At 43.4% G+C, this 27,175-nt stretch overlaps 1 protein-coding gene across 1 annotated transcript in view; it reads left to right on the top strand.

The window, feature by feature from the left end:
- The window catches only part of RID2 (S-adenosyl-L-methionine-dependent methyltransferases superfamily protein), an 80,263-nt gene extending 54,236 nt beyond the window's left edge, over positions 1–26,027 (top strand). The window contains exons 6-9 of the mRNA XM_086494298.1: positions 24,359–24,408; positions 24,482–24,634; positions 24,709–24,847; positions 25,406–26,027. Of these exons, the coding sequence (XP_086350424.1) occupies positions 24,359–24,408; positions 24,482–24,634; positions 24,709–24,847; positions 25,406–25,573 (510 nt within the window). The 3' untranslated portion in view covers positions 25,574–26,027. The remainder of the gene's footprint in view (positions 1–24,358; positions 24,409–24,481; positions 24,635–24,708; positions 24,848–25,405) is intronic.
- The last annotated feature ends 1,148 nt before the right edge of the window (positions 26,028–27,175 follow it).

Genomic DNA, 27,175 nt, shown 5'->3' with positions numbered 1-27,175 from the left:
CTGCACATTAGAAAAGAGTCGGAACAACTCTTGCATGTGTTGGGTTCTCTGATCGGCCGCCAAGCACGCTTGCTCATGCTCACGCTCACGCTCAAAGGCTAACTGGCTTTCTTCGCGTTTGTGAGCCAATTCTACTTTTCTTTCTTGGTGCTCGCAATCCATTTCTGCTTTTCTTTCTTGGTGCTCACGCTTTATGGCTGCCATTCTTTCGTTGTGTGCACGATCTAATTCTGCCTTTCTTTCTGTTTTTCTTACTCCGTGTTCTAACTTTCTGTTCATCATCGTCTTGACCAAAGTCTCCATAGGAAGTACAATCCTTGGCGTAGATGGGGAAGGGGGAGGGTCAGAAAAACCTCCTGATGGGGAAAATTCTTCTTCGCCACTGCCATGCTCATCATCCCATGCGAAGTATTCATTCCGCTTCGAGTAATGACCATACACTGAAGTCTTGGGTTCTTAAGTTCACGAGGAACTTGGATTCTTGTGGGTCCTGGGTTCTTGAGTCTTGAGGTTCTTCAGGTTCTGGGGTCTTGAGGTTCTTGAGGTTCTGGCATCCCTTGGTGGCCTTGCTCTCACACCAAGGTTGCTTTTTCCCACCTTACGTCGATTGGCCGGCCGCTAAGTGCACGGTCTGCTCTCAATGAGTGAAAAGAGAAACAAGGGGAGGTTGGACAAGCCCTTCTTTCTTGAGTTTCTTGTCACTCTTCAAAAACACGATTAGGAATCGACACGCAGAAGAGGGCTTGGGTTACGTGCGACCGCAACAAGCAAAAAAAATTTCTCGTGGTTCTTTCCTTGAGTGATACAGAACACTGCCAAAGCTCTGATACCAATGTAAGGTGCAACGGTTGTGAATGATGAACTTTGCTCAGAATGAGTGTTCCGAACTGTGCTTAAGGGTTCCTTTTACTTACGGAAGGGAGAGCCTTCCGTTCCTTTAGAGAGAGTGCAAGTGATTACAAACAAAGTGGATAAACACTTTGAATGAAGGTGCTGAGACTGAAAGATAGAGAGAGAAGAATACGACACCAGAATGTTGTCAAACCCTCCTCCGAAGGCCCCACTCTCTATGGCGAGAGCGGTCTACTATTGATTGCACAAATCTCTACAATGCTTGGACTTGCCGACGATGACAAGACGGGCTGAAAACTGAAACTGCTAATGGCTGAAATCTGCAAATCTTTATCTGCTGAATTTTGACTCTATGTTGGTGACGACGGCGATGACGACGATGCAACGACGACGCGCTGAAAACGCAGATGCTGAAAACTGTGTTTTCCGGGCTGAATCTGCAAACTTCGGTGGATCTGACTGTGCGGCGAGGATCTGTTGCTGCAGGAAGGTGAGATCTGCGAGGTTTGGGGTTTCTACTGTGGTGTCTATGTGCTGAAAACTGAGAACGCTGAGGCTATCGCTGAATCTGTCGCCAGAAATATGCAAAACACTAGGATGCTTTGCAAATGCAAAAACGTTAGGGCTGATTTCTGACCTACCGCAAAAACGCTAGGGGATCTGCTGAGTCTGTTGTCGCCAGGTTGGTCTGCAAATGCAAAACGCTGGGGGTGATTTGCAATGTATGAAAACGCTGGCTGGTTCTTGTTGATGGCTGAAAACGCTAGGTTGACTGTCCGGGGGGGGGGGGGGGGTTTCTTCTGAGAAGGTGCACCGTAGGACGCAGGTTCCTGCTGCCTCTTCTACCAGAAAGTGCTAGCGCTAGGGTTTCTTATATATCTGCTTAGGCCATTTGCCCTACCGAGTTCCCAACAAGTCACTTTAAAATAATAAATGAAAAATGGCTAAAATAGGGAAAATAGGTTTTTCGCAACGTAAAAATGCTCCTGATGGGTTCTGACTGAAATCTAATGATCATGCTGTGTGCAACCAAAGGATATGCATCTATTCTAAGTGTCTAGACATGCACGGTCTGCGAACAAACTCACGAAAGTGCAAGAACACTTCCTAATCTAGGCTGACTGAATTGAACTGAACCCTTGCCATGAAGTAGCTTGTCCACGTGCACATAGGGTTAGATGTGCACGTGACATTGAGTCTTTGGGAGATCCATAATAAAATCCATGGCAATACTCTCTAAGGGTTGATCAGGCATAGGTAAAGCTTGGAGTAACCCATGCATCTTATGCTGATCATACTTCACTTTTTGGCAAACCAAGCATTCCCTGACATATTGATCAATGTCTGCTTTAAGGCTTGGCCAAAAGAAATATCTTTCCAATGCTAAGGTCGTAGGAAGAATTCCCCAATGACCCGCATAAGGTGAAGCATGTGCTTCTTCCATGATTTTCTTTCTCAATGGCTCTGCCACGCAAATGGCTTGGTGGTGATAGAGATAACCATCCCGAATAGAATAGGGATATTCATCCTCTCCGATCTGTAACTTATTCCAAATGGAGGAGAAGTCTGATTTATTCGGATACAACTTTGGAAGTGATTCCAATTCTTGGTGATACATAGAAGTAACGTTCACCCTAGGTTGTCTAGACAATGTGTTTGCAGCCACATTCTTACTCCGAGCCGAATGGAGGATCTGGAAGTGAAACATGGACAAAAAGTTGACCCATCTCATTTGCTTCTCAGATAATTTCCGTTGTGTAAGAAAATACCACAAACTCTAGTGATCGGTTTTGATCACAAAATCCGCTCCTGGGAGATAATGCTTCCAGGTAGACAAGGCGTGGATCACATCCGTAAGTTCCTTCTCATAGATCGAGGCATACAATTCTGCATCCTTAAGTCGTCTACTTTCATAAGCCACTGCATGGGTTTCTTGGTTAAGCATTGCATAGATGCAATCACCTAAAGCATCGTAGTGAACCTCGAATGGTTTCCTTAAGGGTGGTACTATCAAAATAGGTCCATGGTTTAATAGGTACTTTAGCCTATCAAAGACACCTTGTTGTATCGATCCCCACCTGAAAGGGATCTTTTTCCTTGTTAGGTCATGAAGTGGCCCTGCTACTTGAGCAAAGCCTTGGATAAACCTCCGAGAGTAGGAACACAATCCCAAAAAACTCGGTACATCATGTACTGTAGTGGGAGTTGGCCGATCTTGCATGACTTGGATCTTTGCGGGATTCATTTTCACTTGGATGTGTGAGACTATATGGCCGAGATAGTGTATCTCAGTGAGGAAGAACTCACTCTTTTTTGCATTCACATGCAACTCATGCTTTCGCAATTCCTGAAACACTATGTCCAAGTGCTTTCGATGTTCCTCCTCAGTCTTTGAAAAGAGGAGTATGCCATCAAAGAACACTCCTGTGAAAGCTCGGTGTGGGCTGAAAATTCGATCCATCATTTGATTGAATGTGGCAGGAGCATTGGTCAAGCCAAACGGCATTACCAAAAATTAATAAAGTTCAAAATTTGTGCGAAAGGCAGTCTCTTATGGACATCCTCAGGGGCTATGCGTATTTGATGATACCCGCTTTTGAAGTCAATGCGACTAAAGATGCTTGCTCCCTACAGGATTACCAAAAATTAATAAAGTCCAAAATTCGTGCGAAAGGCAGTCTTATGGACATCCTCAGGGGCTATGCGTATGTGATGATACCCGCTTTTTAAGTCAATGCAGCTAAAGATGCTTTGAGACAATCGTCTCAAAGCTATCCATACCATATGTTTGGAGAAATTCATCTTCATGGCAATGAATCCATTTGGTGATCAAGACTTCTTTCAATTGCACAAAAGTGTTACCATATTCCTTTTGAAAAAAGCAAAAGATTGAGATATTTGGCATTCAATTCCAAGCCATCGTATGTTATCATTGCTTGGACGCTTTGAGGTTTTTAATAAACGTACCCTACAATCTTGATGCTTTTCAGATTGCAGATTTCAGATAAGGTGAGCTATTGGCTCTTTGAAATTCTCAGGTGTACATTTCAGGCTCAATCAATGAATCAAAGGTAAGCTAAAGATAAAACATTCAAAGACAAAGCTAGAAGACTGTGTTGAGCAACCATACACAAACATAAAAGAATATGGTGAAAACACACTTGAGTTGAAGAAGAGCAGTGTTAACTTACAAACAACAAAAGGGATTTCAAAAAGTAGAGCTTTAGAGAACATGGTTAACACAATGCTTCAGGCTTCAAGAACATATTTGTCTGCCGCCGATGAGATGTCAAAGAACATTTATACGAAGGTGCATGAATAGACCTTAGAGCAAGTGGCCCACACAAAAAGTGGGCTTTTCAAAAATGAAATCCCGATAATGGGGTGAAGAAAAGCACAAAAGTGCTTATTTGATAGCTAGATTGAATGCATATTTTATGAGCTTGCCAAAAGAAAATCCAATATGGTGAAGGAAAGCGTTAGTATGCATTGATGTCATACAAACTGAAATATAAAACAAAATGTAATATGTATTCACCTTAACAAATAAAAAGGTAACATATTATGTGAAAAATCAAACAGAATATGCATTAATATGCAAGTATAAGCAAGCATAAAAAGATTTCAAGTTAATATGTAAGTATATATACTATTTTCATTAATAAGCATTGTAACACAATATGGCTTGAGAGTAGCTTCTCTCTATAGGAAAATGGCACTTAGCTAGGAGTTTTGGAAGTCTTTAAGAACGTAGGATTCATAGGCCTTTTGTCAAGCCATTTCTTTGTCCACAATGGCTTGTTTTCAATAATCGTGTCCACTTTCTCTTCATGAGTGATGGCAACCCCTTTGTAATCTCCATGGATGTTCAAATTAGGTAGCAGGTTGGCTCTGAAGACACCCAATGTTTCTATAGGTCCAAAGCAGGATTTTGTAGCTTAAAAGGAGGCTATTGTGAATGACATGGGTAGAGTGGAGATGAGAAATATGAGGAGCATATATATATATATTTATTCAAATATACATATATAAAAACATGTGTGTTGATAGATATAGATAAAAACACACACACACACATATAAAAAACAATTTGCTATAATATATACCATCTTATATAACGAAATGTACACTTTCTATAATTATAGTTGATATTGTATATTGATTTTAAGTTATATATTTCAATGCATAATAGTGTATAATGCGTTATGAGTTTGCTTATTTAGTTATTAAGTTGAGTTCATATTTGATTTCCATGCATAGTCTATGGGCTTTTAAAAAATGAAATCCCCATAATGGTGAAGAAAAGCACAATAGTGCTTATTTGATATATAGATTGAATGCATATTTTATGAGCTTGCCAAATGAAAATCCAATATTGGTGAAGGAAAGCGTTAGTATGCATTGATATAATACAAACTGAAATATAAAAGAAAATGTAATATGCATTTACCTTAACAAATAAAAAGGTAACATATTATGTGAAAAATCAGACAGAATATACAAGTATAAGCAAGCATAATAAGATTTCAAGTTAATATGTAAGTATATATACTATTTTCATTAATAAGCATTGAAACACAATATGGCTTGATAGTAGCTTCTCTCTATAGGAAAATGGCACTTAGCTAGGAGTTTCGGAAGTCTATAAGAAGGTAGGATTCATAGGCCTTTTGTCAAGCCATTTCTTTTTCCACAATGGGTTGTTTTTAATAATTGTGTGCACTTTCTCTTCATGAGTGATTCAACCCCTTTGTAATCTCCATGGATGTTCAAATTAGGTAACAGGTTGGCTATGAAGACACCCAATGTTTCTATAGGTCCAAAGCAGCATTCTGTAGCTTAAAAGGAGGCTATTGTGAATGACATGGGTAGAGTGGAGATAAGAAATATGAGGAGCATGCTTGCTCCCTGCAACTTATCGAGAATATCATCAATCCGGGGTATCGGAAAGCGATTCTTGATAGTGATCTTGTTTAGAGATCGATAATCTATGCACATTCGAAACGTGTTGTCTTTCTTCTGCACCAGTAGAACTGGAGAGCAGTAAGACAAAGTACTTGGTCCTACTAGACCTTTTTCTAGAAGTTCGTTGACTTGCTTCAAAATTTCCTCTTGCTGAGCGAGACTAACCTGATAAGAGGGTAGGTTTGGGGGAAGAGGTACTTGGTACGAGATCAATGTGATGATCTTCTGGACGTTGTCTGGTAGAGTATCTATAAAACAATCTTTATACTTTTCAAGAAATTGAAAACGTATAATTTCCAAACTAGAGAGCGAACCCTCATTAGTTTTATCTCTTTCCCGTGCGAAAATCAAGTAAGCAAAAACGCACTTCTTTATTTCCTTCTTAATGGAGATATGGCTTACAAGCTTTTATAGCTCCCTGGCCACGACAGGAATAGCTGAGCGCTGGCTGCCGCGTAGAGATTGCCGCGTTTTTTTTAATGCTCTCTTTTGTCAGAAATGGAGCGAGAGAAATCATTGGCTGGTATTTGCCCAAAAACTCAATAAAACCTTATAAGTTAAAAACAATGCTTTCACATCACTTCCCAAGCGTCCCTGGATGCAACCACATGCACAAATGTAATGCAGACATAGATTCCTCGCATGAAAGCGTTTGCTCTTCCCGGAAAACACGTTAAAATATTCCGCTTTTTAAGATGTGCTTGTGTCTTTACGCGTATTCCTTTCTCCAGTTAGGGTTTCTTGCCAGACCAACGAAATATTCTGTTTTCGATGCTCTCGTCACCCCATCACGTGATGCATCAGGAAGATTTGTTTCTCGGTCTCTCCTATCGGATTAACGGTAAAACCCCTTCGCGATGCTTAATGTCACCCATCATATCAAGCATCAGAGTTTTCCGTTCATGATGGCTTTTAATAATTCCAGTAGATCTACAGTTCCTAACCTTTCAGTTCAAGTGCACATATTTAAATATCCTAATTTCAATAAAAAGAAATTACTCTAGAAAATAAGAAAATAGTCCATTTAGCAACAGAGTGAATTAATTGGCTAAGTCCGGATTAGTGGCGTATTGATCAACCATATCCTCGAAGCTTCTATGATGAATCGTGGAAATAGCCAAGACTAGGGGCTTTCGAGATAATGCATCTGCCACCAAGTTTTTCTGTCCCTGCACATGGACAATCTGGAAGACAAGTTGTTAACCCACCGCATCTGCTTTTCCGAAAGCTGCGTCTGTGACAAGAAGTAGCGAAAACTCTGATGATCAGTAAAGACTGTAAAATTGGCTCTGAGTAGGTAATGTCGCCACTGAGTAAGAGCATGGATCACTGCCAATAGCTCTTTCTCATAAATCTGTGCTATCAATTCAGGTCTTGAAAATAATCTGCTTTCATAAGCAATTACATGGCCTTCTTGCATTAAGGCCGCTCCCAGACTACGACCACAAGCATCACAATATACTTCGAATGGATTTTGCAAGTTTGACAAAGCCAACATTGGTCCAGTAGTCAGTTTTTCTTTAAGTGTCTTAAAGGCAGTCACCTTTGTCGGTCCCCACGAGAAAGAGACTCCTTTCTGAATCAATATGTGCAAAGGGAAAGCTACCCCTGCAAACTTCCGAATGAACCGCCAGTAGTAAGAACACAAGCCCAAGAAGCTTCTAACTTCATGAACATTCTTCAAGTTTGGCTAATCAAGGATAGTCTCAATCTTGGCCGTGTTCATCTGTACTTCTGTTGCTGAGACGATGTGTCCCAGAAAGTGTTATTTCTGGCGAGAAAAATTCACTCTTTTTGGCATTGATAACTAATTTGTGATCACACAATACCTAAAAGAACTGTAGCAGATGGTATTGATGTTCTGCTTCATCCTTGGAGAAAACTATAATATCATCAAAGAAAGTGCCGACTTAAGATCGATGCTCTCGGAAAATCCTATCCATCATTTGGTTGAAAGTCGTTGGAGCATTGGTAAGTCCAAAAGGCATCACCAAGAATTCGTATAAACTAAAGCTTGTCCGAAAGGTTGTCTTGTGGACATCTCCCGTGGCGATTCTGATATGATGATATTACTTTTCAAATCAATCCTGCAAAAAAAAAGGGACTCCCTGAAGTCGGTCAAGAATATCATCGATCCTTGGAATCGGAAATCTGTTCTTGATAGTGATTTTATTGAGAGCTCTATAGTCAATGCACATTCTCCAAGATCCGTCTTTCTTTAATACCAACAAAACTGGAGAGCGATAGGGTGAAGTGCTTGGCTAGATAAGACCCTTTTCAAGAAGGTCTTTCACTTGGTTCATGATTTCTTCATTTTGGGCTTGGCTAACACGGTAAGGTGGCCGGTTCAGTGGTGTGCTTCAAGAATCAGATCAATAGTATGATCCTCAGGATGAGATGGGGGTAACTCGCCTGGCAGGCCTTCAGAGAAACAATCAGCATTTGTGTGGAGAAAATCTTGGCGTTCTTTGTCTAGTTTAGACATGTTCGTTCTGTGTTCATTATTCAACTCTTTCAAATAGATCGAGTAAACAAAAAGATGGATTTCATTAATTTTGAAATGATCGAAGCCGATCCAATAGGGATGGAGTCGCCCTTCAGTTTTACATCTAGTATAATTTTTCTGCCCTTTTCATTTGTCAAAGTCACTTTCTTGGTCCGATAGTCGACCACGACGTTGTTCTTATGGTACCAAGGGACTCCTAGGAGGACGTCACACCCTTCCAAAGGCATGATGTAAAAGTCCTCGTGCCCTAAATACCTCTGACAATGCAAACGAAGTTTGCCAATGATAGGCGTAATGGCTATATCCCGTCCGTGCGCCGCTAGAACTGTCTTTGCTGATGGGCCCATCCTGTCGGGCGTAATCTCAAGCCGCGCCGCCAATTCAGGTGAAATGAAGTTGGCCTTGGCTCCTCCATTGAAAAAGATAAGGGCTTCTTGATTTTTCACTTTACCCAAGCTCGGCAAAGTTCTGTACTTTCATTTATCTAGCTTGGGTCGGTTCCCATGCAATCCGGTACGAGTCGTGCTTTCATCTTGCCTTTTTTGCCATGTTCCTCTGCTGCTCTAGGACTCTCTGGCATGTCTTCAGTCTGCCCTTGTTGTGTCTTTTTGGGGCACTTTGCGGTGATGTGCCCTTGTTCCCCGCAATCAAAACACTTCCCCTTTTTGAGATAGTTAGCCCTTTCTCTAAGAGTCAGTCGCGGTCGTGTATCTTTCTTTTCCTGAAAACTCTTTATCTTTCTACTTTCATTGTTGGAGGTCTGTCTGGTCCTTTGAGTCAAGATTTCATCAGTGGAGTAGGTCAAATTCCCTAAATGTATCGAGAAACCCTGTTTCGCATGACCCATTGATTCTTGAATAGAGTCCGATTTTTGTTTAAGGCAGTAATCTCGGATCTTTGTAGGGAGTCCGCAGCAAAACCGCTCAATTTGTTCCTTAAAGGTGACCTTCTTAAATGAAGAGCTCGGTAGAAAAGAGTCCCAAAACCTCTCGCAATATGCGTCCAAAGAATCTCCCTTGGTCATCCGAAGATGGTTCCAAGCGGTTCTTACATCCCGTTCATACTCTCGCGTCAGCCAAGAAGAAATCAAGAGCTGTTTGAATTTCAACCACTTGACTTGGGCTTCTTTCCTAAGAAGAAGATTGGACCACCATGTTCGAGCATTTCCTTTGAGAAAAGATGCAGCCCTCCTGATCTTGGAGTGCTTTGAGTAATGCCCTCCAAAGAAGGCTATGGCAAACTTCTGGATGAAGGCCAAAGCACTCGGAGCATCTTGGAATCCAGAAAAGGATTCAAATTTTATCGATTGTCCACCTTCTTTAAATTCTCTTCGAGGAAGTCGCATTGGTTGGCTATGTAGAAATGCTTCTTCTTCGCGTAAAACATGTGGTCGTCGGAGTCCGAACTGTCAGAGGATGACTCCTCCATAGAGCTATCAGGAACTGGTCGGAATTTGAGTTTCTTTGGCTTTTTCTTATTCTTTCCAAACCTTTGCTTTTTGCTTCTCTTCTTGTCCTTTCTGTCCTCCTCACTCGAGTCGGAAGAGCTAGTCGGAAGAAGAGGAAGAAGAACTGGGTAGTCCTTCAAAACACACATGCTTCTTCTGCTTTCTTGCAGATACAGAAGAAGATTGACGGCCCAAGTAACCAGGGTAGTTAGTCCCCTTCTTGCGCTTCTTCAATTGCTTTTTCGATAGATTCTTTGTGTCCAAAAGTTGATTGACTTGGGTCTGAACCACCTCTTGGAGTTCTTCTTCTGTAAACATCCTCGGAGTAGAAGGTTTCTTGAGTGCCGGTTTAATTGGTGGTTCGGTGGCTTTTTGCCACTGAGTATGCACTTCAGCCATGGACTACTAAGTCACAAATTTTGTAAACTGAGGATCTTTAGCAAACTGAAGCATTTGCTTTGTACACTTGTCAACCTGTTGTCGACGTTGCATCTCCAAAAGTTCATACTGTGTAGGCCGAGGTGGCCCGTACTCATCTTGTGTTAAGTCGTGTAAATCTTTTGCGTTTCCTCCTCCCACCTCAGCGGTTGTAGAAGAGGTCGAATGATTCTTTTCGGAATCCATAAGTGTCGTGAGAAAAGGGATCGGATTTCCCGGTAGAAGAGAAATCGGCCGTGTTCTGATCCCACTGTAACAAACTTGGACACCCCAAGTCAAGATTCTACCGCGACACAGCAGAGATTCACTTCAAAACACTTCACAAATTTAAGAGAAAGTTGACACGGCCCGACGTAGTTCCGTGCTAAGAGATATTGGCCCCAAAGACTAGCGCCCCTTTCGGTATTTCTTTTTATATTAGTGTTTGAGCAAAGTACAACCGCCCGCGGGTGCCCAATCTTAGACTCTGCGTCCAGATGCTCTGCAGAGTGAGCCCCTTGGGTTCATTATAAAGATTACAAGGGTTGCTAAAAGCAGCATCCCAAAAGCATTAAACTTCAAAAGCAATGTCTCCCAAAAGCTAGCGTTGCCAAAAGCAGCCAGTGGAAATCGCGGAATTTTGTACGGTTTGCGTAAAACGCGAAGATTTCGTACGCACTGCCACGTGAGCAGGCCAGCGCAAATGGCGGGATTCCGTACAACTGCCACGCCAGCAATCAACGTTAGTTGCGAGATCCGTACAGGTAGCCACATCATCATTTGGATGTGTGTGTGTGTTCGGTTTGCTCTGCCACGTCATCAATTTGTGACAGATACCTCTGCTCACAATGGCCTCTTGCCATGAGTCCGCAATAGTCATACATGCACCTCCTTGAATGCCGCCAGGCCCAAAAGAGGTGACCAAAAATTCTCATATCTACCTCGCAAAACGTTTCCACATCGCCGAATGCGGCTCTCACACAGATGATGCTCCTGTAGCATAAGAATATCAATAGGTTCACCCACAAAAGGCATCTCTGAAGCTCCCGTTTCAAATGACCCGATGACACACAAACTGTGGTCTTGTAAGGCCCTGGATATTCCATGAGACAATCCTCATTCGGTCAGTGAGAGAAAACCGATGCTGCTGCAGCAGCCAGACGAGTAATCTTCGAGGCGGGTTTGGATAGGGAGTGATCCGCATCCGATCGACCTCGAGATAAACTAGTTTGCATCACATGTCTCACCCATGCCCAAGATGCTTGTGTAGTTCTCTGCGCCACATCCTCTGCCCAAGAGTCCTCATGAGTATAAACATAGCAAGGGGAGTTGCGCATCTGCAAAAAAGTGGATAATATTGTGTCTGCAGCTTGTGGTGTCGGGAAAAGTCAATGTGAACCTGGCCAATGGCCATAAAGTTTGCACCAAATCTGTGATCGCGAGGTCCCCTGTGTGGTGAGAGAACTGAAACCGGCCCATGGGGCGCGGCCCGTGGGGCGGTAGGCTTTGGCTTTCACCCGAAATTCTTTACTTTACTTTAGACACACACACACACAGAGAGAGAGAGAGAGAGAGAGAGAGAGAGAGAGAGAGAGAGAGAGAGAGAGAGAGAGAGAGAGAGAGAGAGAGAGAGAGAGAGAGAGAGAGAGAGAGAGAGAGAGAGAGAGAGAGAGAGTACTTTGCAAAGGGAACTTGCGACGACGGGAACTAACACTTAAGCACACACACGGCTCGGAAGCTAGAATGCTGCGAGCAGACAACGACAACCTGTAGGCCCCAAAATTGGCGCCTCTTTCTGTATTTCTTTATACTTAAAGAGGGTAGATTACAGAGAAGAGTCTTGGGAATTCTTTACCTGTATCTAGGCTCTAGCTAGATACCACCTGTTTCGGCAAAATTTCGGCAGCATAACAGCCGCAAAACTTGCCTGAAACCAATTCCCCTGCTAGAACTAGCTTCCACTGACATAAACCCTCTAATTCCTGCCCGAAAACAGTAAATTCAGCTCGCTGTATTTACTGATTTTTGCCCTGTTTTCAGCCCTAAACAGTCCCCGAACTACCCTCTAGCAGTGGGGCACTATTCCCAAGGGTTCTGGCGTCCGTATGGCTGAAAAACAGTCAAAATACAGCGCATAATCAGCGTGGAAATCGCACCTGTACGATGAGGTTATCACCCTCATTGGTGCCTGCTTTTGAAGTAGCAGCTAGCTACCCCTGTTCCTGCTCAAAGAGGCTCTTGCCTCGGCACAAAAGCATGAAACCACACAGCTCTACCTCAGTCAAATGAAGAGCCCTCTTGTGGGGCATCACATAACTGCACGTAGGGGAGAGAGAGAGCAGTGTGTAGTGTGCAGGTCATCACTCCTAGCACCACGCTGTACATAGAGTGGAAAGCATGCACTCCATAGCTCTTAACTTGTGACAGGAAGTTGCAAAATGAGCCTCCCAGCTACAAATTCAGCACCACTTCTTCTTGGATGAGGAAAGTGCACAGAAATGCCACTTGGCGCGTTTACATGCCATTTCCCATTTTGGGGTTGCCGCCTAAAAATCTCCTGATTGTTTGCCCAGTTGACTTTGTGGCAGAGTTCTAAAATGTTCCCTTTCTCATTCCGAAGGTAATGACGCGAACACATTTCATGACCCAAAATAGCAGTTTCCTAATTTTTAGGAGATGCTTTTGTTGGGCTCCCACTGGTCTTCTGACCATCTATCCCCATTGGGACCTCATCCAAAAATGCAATGTGGCCCAACTGTCGGGTATTTTCTTTTGGTGATCCCACCTTGACTTTGTGCCTTTATTGAGTTCACTTCCTAGTATCCACCAACTTGCTAAGTGCGACGGGGGGACCTACATGATCTTGAACTGAGCCTAGACATCCTCTTACTATACGAATTCTAGTGCCGACCAACTTCCCGTCTGCGGGTGATACTACCGTTCACATTGGCCATACAATGTCCGACCATTTGCAACTTCAAAAAGGTCTCAAAAATAAAACAAAAATTATTGGAAAGAAACCAACAACTAAGGTTAGCGGTTGCCACATCCTCGTGACATTGTCACGTGACACATCCAACCCTATGTGTCCGTGGACAAGCTACAGCATGACAAGGGTTCAATTCAGTCAAGTCAGTCTAGAATAGGAAGTGATCTGGCACTTTTGTGAGTCTGTTCGCAGACTGTGCATGACCGGTCACTTAGATTAGATGCATATCCTCCGGTTGCACACAGCATGATCATAAGCATTCCCATAAGAATCCATCAAAATCCATCAGGGGAATTTTCCAGTGCATTAAACCTATTTTCCCCATTTTTGACATTTTTCACTTATTTATCAAGTGACTTTTGTTGGGAACTAGGTAGGGAAATTTTGCTAAGATAATATATAAGCAAACCTAAGGCTAGCACTTTCTGGCAGAAGAAGAAGGAGAGCATCAGGCGCTCAGGTGCAACAGGCCTCTGGAGACACTTCTCAGCAAGACCCCCACCCTTGGCTGGCGTTTCCCCCATCCTTGGTTGGCGTTTTCAGCCTCTGCATACAGCGTTTTCCAGCCTTGCATTGGAGTGTCCAATCTCATCATTGCATCAACGAATTCCCAGCCACAGCCAGCGTTTTTCAACAGCATCTAACTAGTGTTTTTGGCAACATCAACCAGCGTTTTGGGGCTGCCCTCTACAGCGTTTTGAAGCAGCAGTTTTCAGCCGACCGTAGCGTCCTTGGACAGCAACACCACATCAGTTTTCAGCAGCGTTTAAAGGACCTACAGGTTGCGTTTTTGCATCAGCAGATTTCAGCATACCTGGCGTTTTTGGCCAGCAGAACAACAGGTCATCGGAACACTCAGTTTTCAGCCATAGACTCGGTCCCGTCGTCACCACTGTCGACATTGACATAGCCCATTAGACTTGCATCAGTTCGCATCGATCTACTCTTGTACTAGATTGTGCAATCAATAGTAGACCACTCTCGCCATCGAGAGTGGGGCCTTCGGAGGAGGGTTTTACGTCGTCTCTGGTGTCGTATTCTCTTCTCTCTTTATCTCTCAGTCTCATGCACTTTCACTCACAATGTCCATTTACTTTGTTGGTGTCCATTGCACTCTCTCATTAAGAACGAAAGGCTCTCCCTTCCATAAGAAAAGGAACCTTGAGCACAATTCGGAGCACTCATCTTGAGCAAAGTTCATCATTCATTCCGCTGCACCTTACATTGGTATCAGAGCTTTGGTAGTGTTTTGTATCACTTTTAAGTAAAGAACCACAAGAATCACAAGAATTTTTTTGCTTGTTGCGGTCGCACATAACCCAAGTCGACTTGGGTGTGTCGATTCCTAATCTTGTTTTTTGAAGAGTGATAGGAATCCCAAGAAAGAAGGGCTTGTCCAGCCTCCCCTTGTGCCTCTTTTTACTCATTGAGAGCGGACCGTGCACTTAGCGGCCGGCCAATCGACGTGAGGTGGGAAAAAGCAACCTTGGTGTGAGCACAAGGCCGCCAAGGGGTGCGCCCACGGAAAAGAGCAGAACTCGGGTGAAGAGAAGATTCTTCTCTAACACAGATTGCAAGCGAAAGAAGACCCCAAGAACCTCGAGAACCTCAAGACCCACAAGAACCTCAAGATCCTCAAGAACCCAAGAACCAAAACCCCAAGAACCCAAGTTCCTCGTGAACTTAAGAACCCAAGACCACAAGAACCCACAAGAACCCAAGACTTTAGTGGATGGTCATCACTCGAAGCGGAATGGATACTTCGCTTGGAGGTGGTGAGCATGGGAGTAGTGAAGAAGAATTTTCCCCACCAGGAGGTTTTTCTGGCCCTCCCCCTTCCCCATCTACGACAAGGATTGCGCTAACTCCTATGGAGGCTTTCGACAAGAGGATGATGGACAGGGAGTTAGAACGCAAAGCAAGAAATGCAGAAAGAATGGCATCCATAGATCGTGAATCCGCAGAAAGAAGGGCAGCCATAGATCGTGAATTCGCAGAAAGAAGGGCGGCCATAGATCGTGCATACGAAGCAAGAATGGAAGCCATAGTGGAAAGACAAGCAGAATTTGATCGCGAGACCAAAGCAAGAAAAGAAAAGAGCGACCAACACATGAAAGAGTTCTTACGACTCTTTTCTCAAGTGCAGGCAGAGATGCAAGAGATTCGAGAAAAGGAGACTCTCTCAGTCTCTTCTTCTCCAAAGCATGACATCGGATTTGCATGATGATAAGCATGATGAATTGAATGATAATGATAAGTATGATGATTTGGATGACAATGACAAACATGATGATTTGCATGATAATCAAGATGTGATTTCTCACAAGCATGATGATTTGTATGATCAAGACGTGATTGTTCACCAGGATGATGGTTTAGTTGATGCTTTTTCTAGTGAAGCTAACCTCATTGCAGATTCGATCAATCACGAAGAACCGATCTTGGCTCTCGAGTCGAGGTCCACAGAACCCCCACAGGAAGATTCGATCCAACATGAAGAACTGATCTTGGCTCTCGAGCCTAGGTCCAAGGAACCCTCGCAAGAAGTATTATGTGTTCGAATGATTAGTCAGCAAGCTTTGTTCGAGTGTTTCATTCGTGATCGTTTCCTGTATTTTAGTCAGCGTCTTTATGTGATTTTTTTTCCTAGGCATGACATATTGTACGTTGAGCACGTTTCACTCATGAATGAGCACGGATGTATGCGGATTTCTCATGAAAAGCTGAAAGGTATGCATTCAAGGAAGTCACCTTCCATGTCTCTTCCTTGGCATGCCACATTCATAGAAAGAGCACAAGAAGGTATGAGCACCAAGCATGGGCATTTCCATTGTGATTTGCCACAGTTGATTGATTTAGACCAGATTTGATCTCATTGTTTGCGTGTTGGTGGTGAACGGTTTGGCACTCCATCTATTTGTTCATCTACATTGCATGCACAGTCTTTAAGGAAGACGAGATTTTTTCCAATCACTTTACATGGAATAGGTATGTTCATGTTTTTGTGTTGGAAGTGGTTTCATGAATTTTCAGCCATGGAGATTCTTAAACAAGGAAGAAGCATGACTCTAGATGAAGTTGAAGCATCGAAGGAGCCACATAAGATTTTGTGTCGCTTTCGGCGCGGCCCAAAGAAGCAAGCTTTGCAGACCTTTATGAGGTTCAAGTATCACATGACCCACGCATCAGAGTGGGCCGGCGAAGATTCCTTTCGAGGATTCCGGATGTTGTTGGCGATCTCCCTCGACGCCATAGAGTTCGGTATCAGTACCTCACTTTGAAAAGGAGGGGATGTCACGTAACACATCCAACCCTATGTGTCCGTGGACAAGCTACAACATGACAAGGGTTTAGTTCAGTCAAGTTAGTCTAGAATAGAAAGTGATCTGACACTTTTGTGAGTCTGTTTGCAGGCCGTGCATGACGAGTCACTTAATATAGATGCATATCCTACGGTTGCACACAACATGATCATAAGCATTTCCAGCAAAATCCATCAGAATCCATTAGGGGCATTTTCCAGTGCATTAAACCTATTTTCCCTATTTTTGACATTTTTCACTTATTTATTAAGTAACTTTTGTTGGGAACTAGGTAGGGTAATTTTGCTAAGATAATATATAAGCAAACCTAAAGCTAGCACTTTCTGGCAGAAGAAGAAGGAGAGCATCAGGTACTCAGGTGCAACACGCCTCTAGAGACACTTCTCAGCAAGACCCCCACCCTTGGCGGGCGTTTTTCCCCATCCTTGACCGGCATTTTCAGCCTTTGCATACAGCGTTTTCCAGCCTTGCATTGGAGTGTCCAATCGCATCATTGCATCAGCGAATTCCCAGCCACAGCCAGCATTTTTCAACAGCATCTAACCAGCGTTTTTGGCAACATCAACCAGCGTTTTGGGGCTGCCCTCTACAGCGTTTTGAAGCAGTAGTTTTCAGTCAACCATAGCGTCCTTGGACAGCAGCACCACATCAGTTTTCAGCAGCGTTTAAAGGACCTACAGGTTGCGTTTTTGCATCAGCAGATTTCAGCATACCTGGCGTTTTTGGACAGCAGTATAACAGGTCATCGGAACACTCAGTTTTCAGCCATAGACTTGGTCCCGTCGTCATCGCTGTCGACATCGACATAGCCCATTAGACTTGCATCAGTTAGCATCGATCTACTCTTGTACTAGATTATGCAATCAATAGTAGACCACTCTCGCCATCGAGAGTGGGGCCTTCGGAGGAGGGTTTTATGTCGTCTCTGGTGTTGTATTCTCTTCTCTCTATCTCTCAGTCTCATGCACTTTCACTCACAGTGTCCATTCGCTTTGTTGGTGTCCATTGCACACTCTCATTAAGAACGGAAGGCTCTCCCTTCCATAAGAAAAAGGAACCGTGAGCACAGTTCGGAGCACTCATCTTGAGCAAAGTTCATCATTCATTCCATTGCACCTTACAGACATAGTCAACAGTTGCCACGTCCTCGTGACATAGAACTCAAGGGCTTGAGTCTGAAGCCAACCAAGTGACGAATCCTGGTCCAGTCTTACTGGTCTCGACCACAAAGTGGAAAAGAGTATCCCTTAGTCATGGGGACCGGCACCACGTGCCAATGGAAAAGAACATACTGAACAACAGACTTCAAATAACAACTGAACTAAAAGAGATGCATGACACACGAGAGTGTAACAAACTGCTGACGTGTCAAAGCCTAAAGAATGAAGCCAGCTTACAGAAGGGGCGCCAAGGTTTGGGGCCAATACTCTCTGGGGTGGAATTCACCACTCCGTGTCGCGTGTCGTCTCTCTCTCTTTCAATTCAGTTGTTATTGAAGAGCTAAAAGTTTGTTCAGTCTGTTCTTTGCTATTGGCACGTGGTCCCCGTCTTGTGACATATAGGAAGTGGTGGAGTTCCACCCCAAGAGAGCACTGGTCCCAAAGGCTCGCGCCGCTTTCGGTATTTCTTTATATTGCTTGAACTTAGTACAATGGTATCACTCCTTCCTCTGCACCTTCACCCGGAAGCATGCCAGAGAATGAGCCCTTGGCTCATATTTAAAGGCCCTGCCTCTAAAAAGCAATTACATAAAAAGCTATCAACTCAAAAGCATCAGGTTCAAAAAGCACTAGCACCAAAAGCCAACGGATTTCACGGAAATCCGTATTCCTACCACGTAAGCAGTGCGAATCGCGAAAGACCGTACAGTTTGCCACATGGCATTGCAGTGCAAAACGCGGGCGTCTGTACAAGCGTGCTACGTCATCAGCTCTACGCAAGTGGTCCTGCTTTGGTTGATCTCTTTATGTCACTTGGGCCCCATGAGACAGGGTCCCATAAGTTGGTGGGAACTCTTCTTTAAATAAAAAGGCCACTTGGCAAGACTTTGCAAGTTGGTCAAACTTCTTGTGCCGCTTCCACTTCTTTTGTTGCGTCTTCTTAGGGTTTCGGCTCCTCGGCTGGGATCTGCATGTTGGCTCCATTCTTCAATGGCTTGGTATGTTGGCAATTTGTGACACAAGTTGCCTTGGAGTCAGCATGGAGGTCACCAAGAAATCGAGTGAAGGCATAGTTGAAGAGGTATTGTGTGCTGATGTCGAAACCGAAAAGGCCCGGCGGGATAGCCCCAAAGGCCGAGGTCTTAACGAAGAGGGGATGTCGAAGGATTGGCTGCCTTTCTTGAGCCAGCCTTCTCACAACAAAAGAGCTACCCAAGGAGCGACGTGTAGCAAGAGTGTGCTTCGAAGCAGCAACTAGAGGAGGAGAAAGGGAGGGGTATGGGTTTGGGGGGTGGGGGCAATGGCGGAGAAGGTGAGACTGGAGGTGTGGGGGGAAGTGGGGAATGTCGGGCGTGGGGGAGCAAAGGGGGGGGGGGGGGGGGTGGGGCGGATCCTCTTGCACAAAAGAGGGAGGGGGAGGGGTCTGAGGCGGTCTTTTGTTGCGAAGGTCCGAAGTGGTTTCCGATAGGAACCCACTCCTGTCAAGGAACATGACTGCCATCTCTGTGAGAAATACCAAAGGATGCCGCGACCGACTAGAAGAGTTCCATCGCAAAGAAGTGCACCTTCATCTCGACAAGTTGCCGATTTTTATTGGTCTTAGCCCATAGACATCGTAGACCGGGCTAGTCTAGAAGAAGGATCCCGAGAATACGCCTTTCTTATGTGCAAGATTGGAGGAGACGGTTCTCTCTATTCCAAGGAGTTGCTTTGCGAGTATCGAGTCTTGATAGGTAATGCTTTTCATACTTGATTGTAAGGTTATTTGTTTGCAAGTGGGAGTAGGAGCAGAAGAAGGCAAGAGCCTCTACTCAAGAAAAACGCCCTTAGGGAATAAAGTGAGATCAGCCCAAAGGGTTAACATACCCTAGATTGAAATTAGATTCACAGATCCGAGAGTTGTAGGCTCTCAAGGTACCGATCAAGGAATTGAGATTCTCGAGAAGGGACTTCATGTCTGAGACGAAGGTAGAAGCCATGGTCTATGTTGGGAAGGACTCTGAGCAAAGAGTTAGGTAAGAAGTATAGGGTTGCCATGCTTTGAGACTAGATTTAGTTTTTTTAGACTTGAAAGCTGAGGATTCAAGTCAAGGAACAAAGGTCTCCCACTTGCAAACAAATAACCTGCAAACAAATATGACTGCCATCTCTCTCTCTCACATCATCTAGTCATAGCAAGGTTGAATGGTCTTCAAAACGAGTTTTTTGTGAGTATTAGAGTCAAAGCACTCTAATACTCCTTGTATTTTAACACAAGGAGCTAAAAATTGCACTATTTGGGTGTTTTTTATACCTCCCGTTCCACGACGTTCCTGTTCCGGACCCCTAGCCGTTCCCTTGTTCCGCGGGGATCCCGTTGCCATTCCCGTTCCGCGTTCCGGGTAACTATGGGACTCCTAATACCAACATTTTTCCTTTAGAGCAGGGAGTAGAGACTCTTGTTGTGTCTTCTACTTCTCTCTCTCTCTCTCTCTCTCTCTCTCTCTCTCTCTCTCTCCATTGCCATCTCTTGTACTCTTTGTATTAGATTTATCATTCTCCATAGCAGATATACCATGTCTCTGCATAGTTCTGTACATTTACATTGAGAGATCTATATCTCCATCTATTTCTTTACTCATTTTGAGAACGGAGCCATTAATAACTTAAAATCACATTCACCTATGCAAGGTCACAAAAAAGGATTTTGATTGTGCGCGCTCAATTCTGTCTAATCTCTTAATTCCGCCGCAATTGACAAATAAAACCTCCTATTGAGGGGACAAAGTACTTCCCGCAGTATGTCCATGCATCACAACCAAATTATCGTAACAAATCTCCCCCTCATAGTAATGACGTGAACATGATCTAGCACTCAACACGAAGGGATGTCAGAAGCATGATGGACTTTGTTCAATCAAACTGTTACAATTTTGGAAACTCCAAGCGAGAAGTCAATAGCAACACACAAACGAAAACTGCAAAATCACTGAAAGTTTGAACTTGAACTTGACGAGAGAGAGAGAGAGAGAGAGAGAGAGAGAGAGAGAGAGAGAGAGAGAGAGAGAGAGAGAGAGAGAGAGAGAGAGAGAGAGAGAGAGAGTTGACACGGCACGGCGGAGTTTCGAGCCAAGACGCACTGGCCCCAAAGACTGGCGCCCCTTTTGTTATTTCTTTATTATTATGCTCGCAAAGTACAACTCCCAAGGGTCCAACTCTCTCCGAGATTGTGTGTTTAGATGCTTTGTGGAAAAGTGGCGCCTCCCATGTCCTTGGCACCTCAATCTAGATCTTTGGAATTCTCTGATCTACCAGCTGATTCTCTTTATGTTTTTTCTTGTGCCCTGGGACGTGTTGGTAGCCTCGCTGGCCTCCCCTGTCCGTTGGCAATTCAATCTCAATGGTCTAAATTCTCTGAGGAACCTTCAACTAAATCCCCTGCTTCATCGGAACCCTCAAATGCGTTATCATCTGATTCAATCTCTTCTCCAGAATCCTCTAATGAACTTGCATTTGGTTCCCTTGGTTTGTCGCGACCCTCGGATGCACTATCATTTGATTCCCTTAGTTCTCCTGAATCCTCTGATGAACTTTCATCCGGTTACCCTGATTCATTCTCTTCATTAGAAGACTCTTGCCATGTTGAGGTGGACACTAGCATGTCCGTAGGGTAAGTCAATGAGCCGGCATGCATTTTAAAACCTTGCTTGGCATGTCTCATAAGTCTTTGAATAGAGTCATACTTTTGTTGCGGAGAATACTATCGAATCTCTTTTGACAAACCATAGTAAACGTGCTCAATCTGGTCCCTTAAAGTGATCCTCCAAAACGAGGACATTGGCAAAAAGGTATCCCAAAACCTCTGGCAATAGTCATCCAATGTGTCTTTCGTAGTGATTCTCAGATGATGCCAAGCCGTGATGACATCTTCTTCATATTCTTATGATAACCAAGTTGACGTGATAACTGTCTTGAATTTTACCCACGTCATAGGTGCTTCCCGCGTGACAACAGAGTAGACCACCATGTTTGTGCATTTCCTTTCAAGTAAGATTCCGAGTTACGACCAGTTGATATTGTGCTAATTCTTTCTATCTTTTGTGGTGCGTATGCCCTATCAACTACCTCATTTTTGTGCTAATTTTTTCGATTTAATGCTTCTTTTAGTGCTAGGCTTCATTATGGCTGAGTTTGCCCTTGATCTCCGGAGTCATGACAGAAACTCAGTACGCTGAACTTTGTGTTGATGTATGCTCATGTGTGTGTGCGTGTGGTGTGTGTCGTGTTGGGAAGCATATGTTAGTACGTAGTTCTACACCCACTATTGGGCACTGACGACGTTAGTGGGGATGTCGTGGTATTTAGTCAATACTATGCATGATGGAGCTGATGGTTATATTTTCTTGTGGGTGACTACCATGGGTCTATACCTTGCACTTTCCTTCAAGGGTGAATTTGGGCTTATCCTGGATTCATCTAGGTATATTTTTTAGTCGTATAGCGGACATGCAGACTTCACATTGTGAAGTTTTCGTCCGAGTTACGACCAGTTGATATTGTGCTAATTCTTTCTATCTTTTGTGGTGCGTATGCCCTGTCAACTACCTCATTTTTGTGCTAATTTTTTCGATTTAATGCTTCTTTTAGTGCTAGGCTTCATTATGGCTGAGTCTGCCCTTGATCTCCGGAGTCATGACAGAAACTCAGTACGCTGAACTTTGTGTTGATGTATGCTCATGTGTGTGTGCGTGTGGTGTGTGTCGTGTTGGGAAGCATATGTTAGTACGTAGTTCTACACCCACTATTGGGCACTGACGACGTTAGTGGGGATGTCGTGGTATTTAGTCAATACTATGCATGATGGAGCCGATGGTTATATTGTCTTGTGGGTGACTACCATGGGTCTATACCTTGCACTTTCCTTCAAGGGTGAATTTAGGCTTATCCTGGATTCATCTAGGTATATATAAGATGCCGCCCTTCGCACCTTGGAGCGTTCTGAGAACCTAGAAAGGAACACGCTTCTTGGTTCTGCTTGCCACCTCGAAAGTTGACTTCCGGCTCAAATAACCGGGGAAATCCGTCGATTTCTTCTTCTTTTGAGAGTGCTTCAAGCCTTTCATTAATTGGTTCATCTTCTTTTCAAGAGCTGTCAAGCTCTTTTTGTGAGTACAATTTCCACTTCTCTACACTCGGCTTTTCTTTCAAGTTTCTTCTTGACTTGAGAGGAGAATAAATGGCCTTACGCCATCTTGAATGAATCTCAACAAACGGGTAATTCTTCAGGTGTTTCGCAAATTTCCGGTCTTTGGTGTACTTGATCAATCTTTTCACACACGTGAAACCTGAAGTTGACGTTTGTACTCCGCTCTGGCAAAATTCCCCATCGAAGATTTGCCTAGATCTTCGTTGGTTTCTTGAGTTCCCGCGCTGGGTTTCAACTTTTCTTCATCTCCTCGCAAAGAGGTGGTCTCTTTCAGATTCAAGCAAGAAATCAATAGCAACACACAAAGAAAAACTGCAAAAATACTGAACTTGACTAGAGAGAGAGAGAGAGAGGAGTTGTTGACACGAAACGACGGGACGGAGTTCCGATCCAAGACGCACTGGCCTCAAAGATTGGCGCCCCTTATGGTATTTCTTTATTATTATGCTTGCAAAGTACATGTAACTCCCGAGGGTCCAACTCTCTCCAAGACTCCGTGTCCAAATGGGCTCTTTTAAACTTACAAGGGGTGCCCAAAAGCAGAGCTTCTAAAGCATTAGATCAAAAGCGCCACACACAAAAGCATCTGCTACCAAAAAGCTCCATGCAAATCTCCAAAAGCTGCGAGCATGAAACTTGGAAATCCGTATAGCTTGCCACGTTATCAAACCAACATAAATCACGGAATTTCCGTATAGCTGTGCCACGTGGCATGCCAACGTGATTTAGGGAAATCAGCCTCAGAGATCAGGCCCCTCGACTGGTGCTCATAAGTTCTTTAAGTTGGTAGGGGTTGGGATTTTTAATCCCTAACCCTCTTTAGGCCACTTGGCCCATCTTCTGGTTCAATTCCTCTTGTCCACTCGGCCATTTCTCTTCCAGTTGGGTACGCCACGTCATCACTTTGTGACATAAACTTCTTATGAGGCAAAGCCTTTGGGGAAAGATCAGCAAAGTTGTCTTGTGTTGCCACCTTTATCAAGCTGATCTCCCTTGTAGAAAGCCTTTCTTTGTTATAATAATGATAATGCACCTTATTGTGCCAAGTGCAAGCATTAATTGATAGGTTACTCGCAACTGCCAATTCTTGTGATTGACATTTGAGATAATGTGGAAAGCTGTTGCCAATACTTAAATCAGCCACAAGGTGTCTAAGCAAAACATAATAAACCTTATTGTGACCATATTCTGATTTTTGTGGAAAGTGCAAGTGTATGGTGAAATGTCTTAAAGCAAATTGGGACCATATTGTGTTTTTTGTAGAAATTGCATGGGTAGGATGAAACGTGTCTTGAAATGTGAAGAGCAAGCCTAGTCTTTGGTTGAAACCTTTGTCTCTAGTTAATCAGGGAATTTTCTACATTTAAGATCACATTTCACAATCTGAAATTATATTTGAAGTTCATCTTGCAATGTGTGAGATTTACATGATGAATGGGTATATGTAGCCTTGACATTTTGCTCTTATCAATTAGAACATTATAATTATTTACTATTGGCCTTTTGATAAACAGTGGCTATGTAATGCGGATAAGAGCTGCAATGATCCCAGGCTAAGGCTAAAGTACGTTCCGTTCTTCTTTATGTTTTTAATGTTTTTTTGGTGTCGCATTTAAATGGAAATTTCCTCCTTGCAGGGCATTTTTCAATTCTCTATATAGATCACTTGCAAGAGGGGCAAGAGCTGCTTTGCAGATTTATCCTCAAAATACTGCCCAACTAGAGATGATTACTACTGCTGCTATGCGCTGTGGATTTTCCGGTGGCCTTGTTGTGGATTATCCCCACAGGTAGTTTGAGTAAGGAAATGCCTTGTAGCAATGTACAATTGTCACATTGATTTATCCATCTTGTTTCTATTCAGTACACGGGCCAAAAAGTACTTCCTCTGCTTGGTGTGCGGGCCAGCAAGTGTAAACTCAGCCCTCCCCAGAGCAAAAGTGGGAATGGAGGGTGATGATAGTGGAAGTGATCTGGATAGTGGTGATGAAGAGCAGCAAACAGTAAGCATCCATTAACATTCGATGCCCTTGGATTTACTTTCAGAGAGTTCATTTCACACCCAGACTTGAGTTTCTAGTGTTTAGTGATTCTTTTGTTTGTATGTGTGTGCTCAACTTTCTGTGTAAGCATGCAGGAATGTGTGTGTCTTTTTCGACTTGTGCCTACACACAGCACATGGGCATGTGCACGAACGCTGTTATAGAAATATGGCTTCCTTTCTTCTCAACTGTCCAGAGGGGGGTCGTCTTTAGGGAAATTCTTGGGCGTTGACTTCTAGCCCTAGATCTTGTTTATGAGAGGTAGTATCACAATGGCTGGGACTCTGGTGTTTCCTACTCAAGGAACAACATGACAACACAAGAGGAGGCTATCTGGGAGCCAACTTGAGGCTAGTTATCAACTTCTTATCCTGTCCCAGACTGTACCTTTTAGGCTCTCTAATAGGAATTTTTTGTACGTTTGATATACACCTTTCACAAATTCCTCCTGTAGGCTCCATATTTTTTTTGTTATGTTGTAAGGAGATTGTGTAGTTGAAAGGTGCTCTTGTATCCCAGGTCACAGTTGCAGAAAGGCATAGACCAGTAAAGAAACGCAAACTGGAGAGCAAAATCAAAGGAAGGGCTTGGGTGTTGAAGAAGAAAGAGCAAAGAAGAAATCATGGCTTCAGTAATGTGCCAAGAGACACTAAATATACAGGGCGGAAAAGGAAAGCACATTTTTGATCATGTCGAAGTTCACACACACTACTCAAAAAAGTTATTATACGTCCGTGCGATACAATGACTCGCACCAGACATTTGAGAGTGTACTCACGGGTTGCAGAAATCTTGATGGTATTCTACTAGCAGAACTTTAAACGGTGCAAAATAAGACAGCACAGGTTGTTGGCAGATCTTGACATGTTTAGAGAAGTTGGCAATACAGCTCTTATTGCATACCGACGCGAGGCAAGTGTTGATGGATGATATCACTCCGACTAGGGTCTAGGGTCCTCACAGGCGAGAGAAATGGGAGAGTGAATACCATGTGGATAAATGGTAGATACTCAAGTCTCAAGGTGCTTGGATATCATGAGATGGATGCTCTTCATTTTGTATATGCTAGTTTTTCTGGGCAACTCCTTTGGTGCTTCTTTAATGAGATTAATTTGTTTAATCAGTTGTAATTTTTGCATTCTTTGGAATCTGCTGCCTTTTTGACACTGAACTTGATGCCAGTTTTGATCCTCAAACTCGACTTTGAGGACATCAGCCTTCTGCTATAGGAAGGCCAGTTCTAGCTCATGGAATGAGGAGCTGTGTATCATCATTGCCATGCAAGGTCCCCCTTTTTTTTTTCTTGTTACGCTCTGTTTTTGTGCAGAAACTTCAATAGGTGTGTCTTAACATGTAGAGGTCACAGCAGTCCTAGCGGACAGATTGAGATGCTGCTAGTAGCAAAGAATGGTTTATTTTTACCAAATCCAAATTACGAAGCAAATAAGCAACAGGAAGAATACAGTATTGGAGGGTGAGGGAAGTTGAGAGGTGGCGGGGCTTATCCTTCAGAATGCAGTGTGTGGTGATAGTGATTTGTAAGAGCATACCCATGTAAGGGCCTCTTCTCTTAAGTTCTGCATAGACCAAGACAAGATAATGTGACTAAACCATATTGCAGAAGAACACAAAAAAATAAAAAGTTTCCATTCAGCCTTTTGAGATGTCAGCTACATCTATATATTAAAAAATTCTGCAAGATTTTGAGATGTCAGCTACATCTATATATTAAAAAATTCTGCAAGATTTTGAGCTGTCCCCTCCTGCCTGTAGGATTAGTAGACTTTCCATGAAGGCTAATTGTTGAATATAGAATGACATGAGCTAAGAGTAGCTCATTTTGGTGCACATGGTTGTGAGACAAACATGCGTGGCCTCACAGCACAGGATCTATGTGGATAGCTCCGTGCCTATGAAGGTGATCTATCACACTAAGCTGAAATTTTTGGGGTCACCCAGGTTGAGGCCCAAATGGGTGCTCATAAACTAGTAATTTATGCATTGTGTCGCTATATGTTGTGCAAATCTCACTGAGGGCAGCAGTTGCAAGACATGTTTGAGAAAGATATTAAATCATCTCACTTTTCAAAGGATATTTGCTCCCTTGTAGGTAGCCACATAAGTCACAGGTTTTGTAAGGAGTTATGGGATCATTGTAAACAAAGATAAGATGTACGCGAAAGAGGGCAATGACTTGAGTAACCAAGAAAGTGGTGGTTGTAGCAAGCTTCTCTTGGTAGATATGAGCAAGGAAGTGACTTTCCATGGATAGTGTAAGGGTCAACTAGT

The sequence above is a fragment of the Adiantum capillus-veneris genome, chromosome 21, assembly GCF_014529385.1.
Source record: "Adiantum capillus-veneris isolate H3 chromosome 21, ASM1452938v2, whole genome shotgun sequence".
Lineage (NCBI taxonomy): Eukaryota > Viridiplantae > Streptophyta > Polypodiopsida > Polypodiales > Pteridaceae > Adiantum > Adiantum capillus-veneris.
Note: the sequence above shows the minus strand (reverse complement) of the source record. Positions and strands in the feature narration are given on the sequence as shown.